Below are 11805 nucleotides of genomic sequence, written 5' to 3' on the forward strand. Positions count from 1 at the left end.
TTTAAGAGGTCCTTATATATTCCAGATATATAAAGGAATATATAAAAATTACATAAAAATTCTTTTGTCAAGAACATGGATTGCAGATATTTTTCCCCAGTCTCTAGCTTCTCTTTTTATCCTCTTTTCATATACTTTCACAGAACAAAAGTTTGTAAAATTTTGATGTGATCTTATTTCTAATTTTTCTTTTATGGATCACACATTGGAGTGTCAAGTCTAAGAAGTCTTTGCCTAGCCCTAGATCCTGCAGATTTCCCTTTTTTTTCTAAAAATTTTTTTTGTGTTTTATGTTTGTCTGGGATCCATTTTGAGTTAGTTTTGTTGTTTGCTTTGTTTTATTTGTCAGACTTAGACTGAGGTTTTCTTTTGTTCTCTTCTTCTTTCCCTCTCTCTCTTGTTTTTATTTTTGCATGCAGATGTCCAATTACTCTAGCAGCATTCCTTTGGAGTTACTGCAAGTGGTAATGTATTTTTAATTTAGGTTTCAACAGGTTTATAGTTACTATATAAAAATGTGATTTTGGGGGGCTGTTGATTTTGTAACCTATGACCTTACTGAAATCACTTATTAATTCTGGGACTACTTTTGTAGTTTGTTTGGGATTTTCTAAATTTTTATATCATCTGCCTATAGGGATGGCTTTATGTCTTCCTTTCCAATCTGCGTGCATTTTATTTCTTTTTCTTGCCTTATTGCAGAGGTTAAACTTCCAAAGTTGTCTTGTTCTTTATCTCAGAGGGGAAACATTCAGTCTTTTGGCATTAAGTATGATGTTACCTCTAAGAAGTCTTACCTCTAAGTCTTTTGTAGATACTCTTTATCAAGTTGAGGTAGTTCCCCTCTACTCCTAGCTTATTGGGAGTTTATTTTTATTTTTTAATCATGAATGGGTAGGCAAGATAAAATCCCTGCTCAACCACTAGAAGCATGTATGGCTTTTCTGTTGGTATTTGTCTGGAGTAGTTGGTATTGGTTGGTATTGACAAAAGTTCTCTTATTATTTCATTTTTCTTCCAGTTTTTTGGTTAGGGAAACATGCTCCCTCCCACCCCTGTTTTTGGAGCTACTTTTTAAAAAATAGTGGTTCTGAGTTGAAGCCTCCTGCAGCACCCTTTCTAGGGGCAATAAGGGCCAGATGGCTTGACAGGCAAATTCTACCAAACATTTAAGGGAGAGTTAATACCCATTCTTCTCAAAATATTCCACAAAAAAAGAAGGAAAACATCCAAATTCATTCAATGAGGCCAACATTACTCCGATACCAAAACTAGACAAAGACTCCATTAAAAAAGAGAACTATAGGCCAATATCCTCTATGAACATAGCTGGAAAATGCTATGTCATCTAACTGAACATAATAAAAAAAATTCTTAATAGAATACTGCAAACTAAATCCAATAGTACTTTAAAAGAAGCATTCACCATGATCAAGTCAATTATTCTGGGGCTGCAAGGGTGTTTCAATATTCAAAAATCAATCAACATGATTAACCAAATTAATAAAAGAAAGGATAAGAATTATATGATCCTCTCAGTAGGTGCAGAAAAAGATTTTGACAAAGTACAACATCCATTTGTGATTAAAATCTCTCAAGATGTTGGTTTAAAAGTAAATATACATCAGCATTATAAAGGCCATATTTGAAAAACCAACAGATAATATCATCTTCAATGAGGAAAAAATGACAGATTTTCCTCTATGGGCAGGAGCAAGAGAAGCATGTCCACTCTCACTACTGTTATTTAACATAGTACTGGAAGTGTCTGTTCATATCTTCTGCTCATTTTTTTATATGACTATCTGTTTTGTGTGTGATGAGTTTGAGAAGTTCTTTACAGATCTTGGATATCAACCTTTTGTCTGTACTGTCATTTGAAAATATCTTCTCCCATTCTGTGGGTTGCCTCTTTGTTTTATTGACTGTTTCCTTTGCTGTGAAGAAGCTTTTGATTTTGATGAAGTCCCAAAAGTTTATTTTTGCTTTTGTTTCCTTTGTCTTTGGAGATATATCTTTTTTTCCCTTTTTTAATTTATTTTTTATTTATTTTCAGCATAACAGTATTCATTATTTTTTTTCACCATACCCAGTGCTCCATGCAATCCGTGCCCTCTATAATATCTTGAAAGAAGTTGCTGTGGCTGATATCGAAGAGGTTACTGCCTATATTGTCCTCTAGGATTCTGATGGATTCCTGTCTCACGTTGAGGTTTTTTATCCATTTTGAGTTTATCTTTGTGTATGGTGTAAGGGAATGGTTGAGTTTCATTCTTCTACATATAGCTGTCCAGTTTTCCCAGCACCATTATTTCCCCAGCACCATTTATTCCCAGCACCATATATTTTTTCCTGTTTTGTTGAAGATTATTTGACCATAGAGTTGAGGGTCCATATCTGGGCTCTCTACTCTGTTCCACTGGTCTATGTGTCTGTTTTTATGCCAGTACCATGCTGTCTTGGTGACCACAGCTTTGTAGTAAAGCTTGAAATCAGGTAACATGGAGCCATACAAATGGCTATCAGATACATGAAAAAATGTTCATCATCATTAGCCATCAGGGATATTCAAATTAAAACCGCATTGAGATACCACCTTACACCAGTTAGAATGGCCAAAATTAGTAAAACAGGAAACAACATGTGTTGGAGGGGATGTGGAGAAAGGGGAACCCTCTTCCACTGTTGGTGGGAATGCAAGTTGGGGCAGCCTCTTTGGAGAACAGTGTGGAGATTCCTCAAGAAATTAAAAATAGAACTTCCCTATGACCCTGCCATTGCACTCCTGGGTATTTACCCCAAAGATACAGATGTCGTGAAAAGAAGGGCCATCTGTACCCCAATGTTTATAGCAGCAATGGCCACGGTCGCCAAACTGTGGAAAGAACCAAGATGCCCTTCAACGGATGAATGGATAAGGAAGATGTGGTCCCTATACACTATGGAGTATTATGCCTCCATCAGAAAGGATGAATACCCAACTTTTGTAGCAACATGGCCGGGACTGGAAGAGATTATGCTGGGTGAAATAAGTCAACCAGAGAGAATCAATTATCATATGGTTTCACTTATTTGTGGAGCATAACAAATAGCATGGAGGACAAGGGGAGATGGAGAGGAGAAGGGAGTTGGGGGAAATTGGAAGGGGAGGTGAACCATGAGAGACTATGGACTCTGAAAAACAATCTGAGGGTTTTGAAGCGGCTGGGAATGGGAGGTTGGGGGAACCAGGTGGTGAGTATTGGAGAGGGCATGGATTGCATGGAGCACTGGGTGTGGTGCAAAATCAATGAATATTGTTATGCTGAAAATAAAGTAAACAAAACAAAACAAAACAAAAAAACCATAGTACTAGAAGTCCTCAGCAATCAGACAACAAAAAGAAATAAAAGGCATCCATATTGACAAGAACGTAAAACTGTCACTATTTGCAAGTGACATGATATTCTATACAGAAAACCCTAAAAGCCCCACCCCAAAATTGCTAGAAATGATACACAAATTCAGTCAAGTCACAGAATACAAAATCAATGTACAGAAATCTGTGGCATTTCTAGACACCAATAATAAGCAGCAGAAAGAGAAATCAAGGAATCAATCCCATTTACAGCTTTGGCAAAAACGATAAGATACCTAGGAATAATCCTAACCAAGGAAGTGAAAGACTTGTACTCTGAAAACTACGAAACACTAATGAAAGAAATTGAAGAAGATACAAAGAAATGGAAAGACATTTCATGCTCATAAATCAGAAAAACAAATATTCTTAAAATGTCTATATTACCTAAAGAAATCTACACATTAAATGCAATCCCTATCAAAATACCAACAGCATGGAGTATTATGCCTCCATCAGAAAAGATGAATACCCAACTTTTGTAGCAATATGGACGGGACTGGAAGAGATTATGCTGAGTGAAATAAGTCAAGCAGAGAGAGTCAATTATCGTATGGTTTCACTTATTTGTGGAGCATAACAAATAGCATGGAGGACAATGGGTGTTAGAGAGGAGTAGGGAATTTGGGTAAATTGGAAGGGGAGGTGAACCATGAGAGACTATGGACTCTGAAAAACAATCTGAGGGGTTTGAAGTGGCGGGGGGGTGGGAGGTTGGGGTACCAGGTGGTGGGTATTGTAGAGGGCACGGCTTGCATGGAGCACTGGGTGTGGTGAAAGAATAATGAATAATGTTTTTCTGAAAATAAATAAATTGAAAAGAAAAAAAAATACCAACAGCATTTTTCACAGAGCTAAAACAAATAATCCTAAAATTTGTATGGAAACACAAAAAACCCCCAGTGGTCAAAGCAATCATGAAAAAGAAAAGCAAAGATGGAGCCATCAGAATTCTGGACTTTGAGTCCTATTACAAAGCTGTAGTGATTAAAGCATTGTGATACTGGCACAAAATTAGAGACCTAGATGAAGGGAACAGAATAGAAAACCCAGAAATGGAGCATCTGGGTGGATCAGTGGGTTAAAACATCTGCCTTCAGCTCAGGTCATGATCTTAGGGTCCTGGGATTGAGCCCCCCATTGGGCTCTCTGCTCAACAGGGAGCCTGCTTCCCCCTCTCTCTCTGCCTGCCTCTCTGCCTACTTGTGATCTCTGTCTGTCAAATAAATAAATTTTTAAAAATCTTAAAAAAATGAAAACCCAGAAATGAACCCACAGCTATATGGTCAATTAATCTTCAACAAAGCAGGAAACAATATCCAAAGGGAAAAGATAGTCCCTTCAACAAATGGTGTTGGGAAGATTGGGCAGCAACATGAAAAGAATGAAACCAGACCACTTTATTTCACCATACACAAAAGTAAATTCAAAAGGGTTGAGAAACCCGAGTATGAGACAAGAAAGCAACACAATCCCAAGAGAGCATAGGCAGTACCCTCTTAGACATTGACCATAGCAATTTCTTTCTAGACATGTCTTTGTGACAAGGGGAAAAAAAGTAAAAATAAACTATTACAACCACAGGGGGAAAAAAAAAAAGGAAGAATTCCTAGGTAACGGAGAACCATGAAGACACTATCCAAGAAAGAGACACTATAGGCCAAGGAGAATTTAAAGCATATCTTGGAGCCAGCTCACCACTGCTTATGGTAGATGCAGTGTAGAGTTACTTCAGCCCATTTCTTTGTCCACTTTTTAAGCCTTTCCATCAAACCACATAGGGTCCCTCTCTTCCTACCTTCTCACCATGAACTTTGTATTGGGACTCCCTCAGGTGTGACAGGTATTTCTGCACCATGAAGCTATCACTGAATAAAATTATAACCCCATGCAAATGAGCCTTTATCTGAGCATTAAAATGTACAGTCTCACATTACTGGAGCTTCTGTAACTCATCTACCATTATTCTTTATTTTCCCTTGCTTCAACTGAGAATATGAGCATGAGGTCCAGGTTTGGCCTGGACTGAAAGCACAGTGGTAGAAGGACAAATGTTATAAAAATGATTTAGTCTATTTGTGGGAAGGTAGGACCCAAGTAAATACTTGTGAAATGTTCTATAATATCTGTGTAGACCTTAATGTAACATCAATTCTGATAAGGGCAGATTCAGGAAGAACAAATTTCCAGCTACCACATGCCTCAGGGTTGCCTACAAACACACTTTGGAGTTTAGTCCCCTTCTCTGGCTTTCAGTGGAAGCCAGACTACAGAATAGTGCCTCACTCCTGCCACAGAAGCCCAGCAGAGATACCGAGGAGAAGACCTCTTCAAGCCAGTGGTTGCAATGGACACAGCGTCTCCACATCTCTTCCTTTTCTGCATCTAGAAAAAACTGGGGGATTCACTTCCCAGGTTCATTTAAAAAGAGAGGAGCCTTCCTGGTTAGTGATGTTACAGAAACACCTAGCATTCCTGTTTACTTCATTCAGAGGAAAAGAAATGTGTGCTTTCCTTTTTCAAAGGGATTGAGGATCACAAAGAAAATATCCTTCACATACAATTATGCAATGAGAGAATTATAACCTTGGTGGAGGCATGAAGAAAGAGTGACCAAGAAAGTTGGACTTCCTCAGTATCTTCCCAAAAGTCCCATGAAAGCCAGGATATAATCCAGCTCTTTCAAAAATAAAAATCTGTTCTTTCAACAACTATGCTCTCATGTCAGAGCACATATAGAAAATTGTGGTCTGGACTTTTACCTCAAATCATTAGCAACATTCCAGTTGGGATTTTAGAAACCATTGGGAAATTGTCATATAACTTCCATGAAAAATCTTGGCAGAGAGAGTGTGGACATCTGGGAGACAGTGTCACCACAGACAATGGAGATAAATATAAAGATTATACCAATAACTTGTTCTCAACAGTGACCAATTAGCTGCCCCCAGGAGACCAGCTGTGCTTTTACTTTCTGACCTTGTCTCTTCATCATCACAAAGTTTGGGGGCCTGCATTCTCTGCTCCCTGGTTGCATCCATTATGTTTGGTGACCAAACAGTCTCCTGGGAAAAATATCACAGAGCCTCAGACTTATGTATCAGCAGCGTCTCATTGTTGATGCAGCAGAACAAGGATGCTTTTCCACATGGAAAGCTGAGGATGTGACAGAGGAACATAGAACAGTGCAAGGTGTCTTGGAGCAGGTGGGCCCATGACATGGAGCACTGCAGCAGGACCCTTGTCTCGCAGCACTTAGGGTTGCACATGAATGAAGCTCCCTGTTCTCCTTAACTGGTGTACAAAGGTGGACAGCAATGTTGCATGGTAGGTGGGCTTCTACCCACTGGGTGAAGCAGAGCAAGATGACTCATCAGAACCCTATGTCGTTTGAGAGTCTGGCTGTAGCTCAGGACTGGGGGCAGTGAAATGTGTTTGCTTAAATCTTTCTTTTCCTTTCTGGGGTTTCAGGGGTCCAGGCTGCCACGTAGCCTTGCTCTGCTATGAAACATTCAGTGCTATGGAAATAGTACTTCATCATTCTGAGCACTGGCAGCATGAGAGGCATATTGGCTCCACTCTGGGACAACAGGCTGTGACAAGTTAGTTTCCTTCTCCTCTTCTTCCCCCTTGGCCTAGAGCAAGCTCTTGATTTCTTAGAAGACAATAGCTGCAAGAGGAGGAAGTACTGCCCCCCATGAGGTGATCCCTGGTGTGTGCCTGGCCTTGGTGTCCTGGTGAGTTAGTGGGCTTGCTGGAAACAGGAGAGGCTCCTTCAGGTTGTGCCCTCAGGGGTGAGCAGTTTGGTTTCATGAGCAGTCCTTCAGAGGACCAGGCCCAGGGTGGGTTAGTGAGAGAGAGACACATCCCACATAGCTGACCTTTAACCTAGCATTGAGATGCTATAATCAAACAGCGTCATGAGAGAAGTTACTCGTTGAGAGGACTGATGTATGAGTGAGTGCATGAGCGCCCTTAAGTGGGTTAATCCTATCAACTACTGTCATTCCCACCTCCCTCATAAGACAGCATGAATCCTGGAGGGGGCACAGGGATGGTAAATCCTAACTTTAAAATTATGTCATGTTGTTAGGCAGCCCCTAACGTCCTCTGGTCTCCAGTCTCTTCTAAAATGCTTGTGCTAAACTAGATCCTCTCTAAGCCTCATGTCATTCCACAGACCAATAACTCATCAGTGATACTAAGTATGGAGAGAAACAATTAAGATAAGTAAGACTCATCTTCACTTAAAGTTGAGAAATCATCAATGATAAATTTCATTCTTTTAAAAAATATTTTATCACTGTTTTGTAAACAGCAGTGGCTCTGGATTGGGCTAAAGTCCTAGCTATGTGACCTAAAATTTCTGGAGCTCTCTAAGGCTCAGTTTCTGCTTCTGTAGAAAAGGGGTTCATGATTATTATGATGAGTAATAGAAGTAATGAATATCAGTGACCAGCACAGTACCAAGCTTAAGTCCTCAATACAAAATGATGATGACAACTTGTACCATAGAATGTGTTGCATTATTAAAGGGAGTATTCAAAAGGAATATTACTAACATTACCATTATGATTACTTAGAAATTGATAGTATTATTAAAAACCATATAATGTTATATAACTATGAAAATATCAACAACCCTGCCCACTGATGATACCCTATATCAGCATTAAATTAACGATCACAACATCAAATTAAACTTTGAGGAACACACAGGAAACACTGGCATCATATGCCTAGTGAGTTGCATGCTTTATCTTACTCTAACAAGAACATGAACAGTTAGATCCCATCATCTTCATTCTCCAGAGGGTGAAAATGAAGTTCACAAAGACAACTAACTTTTTTTTTCTATTTATTTATTTTCAGAAAAACATTATTCATTATTTTTTCACCACACCCAGTGCTCCATGCAAGCCGTGCCCTCTATAATACCCACCACCTGGTACCCCAACCTCCCACCCCCCCGCCACTTCAAACCCCTCAGATTGTTTTTCAGAGTCCATAGTCTCTCATGGTTCACCTCCCCTTCCAATTTACCCAAATTCCCTACTCCTCTCTAACTTTCCAAAGATGCCACATCTCTCAGGAGTTAAAACACAGTATTGAAATGGTATTGAACTCAGGTCCTACTGACCCAAGAACCATCTAATTAACTAAACCACTTTACTCTCAGCCTAGCCACCCTTTTGAATAACCAAATAACTTAGTCATGCTCCTCTAAAACCTTTGTGCATGCTGATTTTAGGTTAAGACCAGCAGTGATCCTGTCATAGAATGAGATGTCCATGGAAATGGGGAATGGGACAACCGTCCAGGAATTCACCTTGGAGGGGTTTCCTGCCATCCAACAATTTGGAAAGGTCCTCTTCCTGGTGCACCTGTTGGCATACCTGGCGTCCATTGCAGGTAATGCGGTCATAGTCACCATTACCTGTGCTGACTCCAGGCTCCACACACCTATGTACTTGTTCCTCAGCACCTTCTCCTTCTTGGAGTGTGGTGTCATAAGTGCTGTTATTCCCAAGTTACTGGTCATCTTCCTTTCAGGTAGGCAAGCCATTTCCTTTCCTGCCTGTTTCATACAAGCCTTTATTACTGTATTTCTGGGAGCAACAGGTTTCCTCCTCATAACAGTGATGTCTCTGGATCGGTATGTGGCCATTTGCAAGCCTCTGCATTATCCGACCATCATGAACCTGAAGACTTGCTTCCTCCTGGTCACTGCTTGCTTTTCTTTGGCCTTCCCTTTCATCACTGGTCTTGTAGTGAAGGTTTCCCAGTTATCCTTCTGTGGCCCCCATGTTATCCCCCACTTTTTCTGTGATCTTGGCCCCCTGATTCATCTCTCCTGTTCTGACACCAGCTCTACTGAAATGTTGGCCTTTGTTCTCACTTCCTTTATCTTGTTGACATCCTTTATCATAACCATCATTGCATACAGCAACATAGTCATCATGATCCTGCGACTCCCGTCAGTCAAGGAGAAACAGAAAGCTTTCTCCACCTGCTCCTCTCACCTCGTAGTCCTCTTTCTGATGTATGGCAGCTGTGTGTTCATATACGTGAAACCAAAGCAAACGAACAGGCTGGACTCCAACAGGGAGGCTGCCCTTGTGAACACGGTGGTGACCCCACTGCTCAATCCTGTCATCTACACTCTGCGGAACAAGCAGGTCCACCGGGCTCTGAGGGGCATGATGTGGAGAATGAAAATACCAAGATAGAAAAATCACCGGACCCTGGAGGGTCCGCTTCAGAGAACACTGTGTCCTCATTCTGGCCAACATAGCCATCTGCAGAGTTGTAGTGCAAGGTTTCTGACAGACCTCACTGAACTCTGCACATTCCTACCGAAATGGAAATCTGTTTTTTCAAGGCTATATTTTACCTTGATGTGCATAGGTATCATCTCCCTAAATATTCTACATATTGATGACAACTGATTAACTGAAAAATCCTTTACCGAATATAAATTTTTCCTTCTGATATAAACCATATGCTAGAAATTTCCAAAATCTAGCAACTTATGTAATTTTTTCAGTTCTCTCTACCTATGAACATGGCTGAACAGAATTAATAAATATTTCCCAAAAGGCATTTAGATACCTAAATGATAGAAAGTTGTATATTAGGTTCTGGAATGTATGTAATAATGGAAGTAGTACCAGTGCTTGTGTCCACATTCCCTCCATGCCTAAACCAAGAAATTAATGGTCATAGTACTCTTCACCTTCAAATATATATGGTTTTCATGGGGTGTGCTCATAAATGCTGATCTTGGCCCTAGCTTGGCTACACATGTATGCATCTGTCCCTTGCAGGAGAGAAACAGAATTGTTCTCAGCCTTAGAGCATTTTCTACGGAGAAGGAATAACCACAACAGCCCATGTTTGAGCAATGCTCTTATTTCTTAATTTTTTTTCTATCTCCAGTCCCTCAGATACATAATGCATACTTATGATTGGTTCCTATCCTAAAGTTATTACCACAGATGTTTGTGTATATCAGTGGAAGGGAGCACTTATGCATATTTCTATAATTTATTATAGAGTTTTGAGTTGGAAGAAACTAAGGTATTTGCTTATCTTATTCACTATACTAATGAAAATAAAACGTCTCTCCTGGTTGACTTGTGTTGTTAGGGTTATTTTGTGTTTGATAACATATTTGAAAACCAATATTTCCATGATCTCAATCCTTAAACTTTGTATACTTTTTGCACCTATTTTCTAGCTAGAATGTGTCTTTTTTGTTTTTTTTTCCAGAAGGAACATCTCTAAAAAGATTGACAACATAATAAACAATAGACATTGGCAAGGATGCGGAAAAAGGGAAACACTCTTGTGCTCTTCGTGGGAATGCAAAATGGTATAACCACTCTGTTGATATATGGGTTCCTAAAAGGTTAAAAATAGAACTACTCTACAATCCAGCAATTACACTACTAAGCATTTACCCAAAGAATACAAAAATAGTATTTTGAAGGGATACCTATACCCTGATCTTTAGCAACATTATCAAGAATAGCCAAATTATGGAAAGAGCCATGAATAGCACTCATGAACTAATGAATAAATAAAAAAGATGTGGCATATATACACACATACATACACACAATGGACTATTACTCAGCCACAAAGAGAATGAAATCTTGCCATTTGCACCAATGAGGATAGAGTTAGAGTGTGTTATGTTAAGCATAATAAGTCAGAGAAAGACAAATACCATATGATTTCATTCATATGGATTCTAATAAATAAAATAAATAGGAATGGGGGACAAAAAAGAGATGGGTGAACCAAGAAACAGACTGTTAACTCTAGGGAACAAACTGATGGCTACTAGAAGGAAGAAGGAAGATGGGGGTTGAGTAAAATAGGTGATGGGGATATAGGAGGACACGTTGTGCTGAACACAAGGTGTTGTATGTAAGTGCTGAATCACTAAATTGTACACCTGAAACTAATATTATGGTATATGTTAACTGACCAGATATAAATAAAAACTTAATAAAATATAAAAGATAAAAAATGAGCACATTTTGAAAAAAGATTTGTTTATATGAGATAGAGAGAGAGAGAGAGAGAGAGAAATAAGCATGTGAGCGCATGGGTTGGTGTGTTGCATAGGGAGAGGGAAGGAGAACCCTGAAGCAAATTCCCCACTGAGCATGGAGCCTAACAAGGGCCTCAAACCCAGGACCCTGTGATCATGACCTGAGCTGAAATCAGGAGTCAGTTGCTTAACTGACTGAGCCTCCTGGATGTGCCCACAATTTTTTATTTTGCTTACTTTTAACCAATACCCTGACGTTAGATAATATCAATTACATTTTATGAAACACATTCTACACCATGGTTAGATCCTATTGGCCTTAATGGCCCTATTTCAAAGTTCATAT

At 39.4% G+C, this 11805-nt stretch overlaps 1 protein-coding gene across 1 annotated transcript; it reads left to right on the top strand.

The window, feature by feature from the left end:
- Window positions 1–8670: 8670 nt before the first annotated feature.
- On the top strand, window positions 8671–9627 carry LOC122898961 (olfactory receptor 6C74-like). Its single transcript, XM_044236618.1, has one exon. The coding sequence runs from the start codon at window positions 8683–8685 to the stop codon at window positions 9625–9627; it is 945 nt and encodes a 314-aa protein (XP_044092553.1). The 5' UTR covers window positions 8671–8682.
- The last annotated feature ends 2178 nt before the right edge of the window (window positions 9628–11805 follow it).

This window comes from Neovison vison, chromosome 2, assembly GCF_020171115.1.
Source record: "Neovison vison isolate M4711 chromosome 2, ASM_NN_V1, whole genome shotgun sequence".
Taxonomy (NCBI): Eukaryota; Metazoa; Chordata; class Mammalia; order Carnivora; family Mustelidae; genus Neogale; species Neogale vison.

Bases quoted from the DNA above. Each gene is read 5' to 3' on its own strand.
- LOC122898961 (XM_044236618.1), top strand. From the start codon at position 8,683: ATGTCCATGGAAATGGGGAATGGGACAACCGTCCAGGAATTCACCTTG.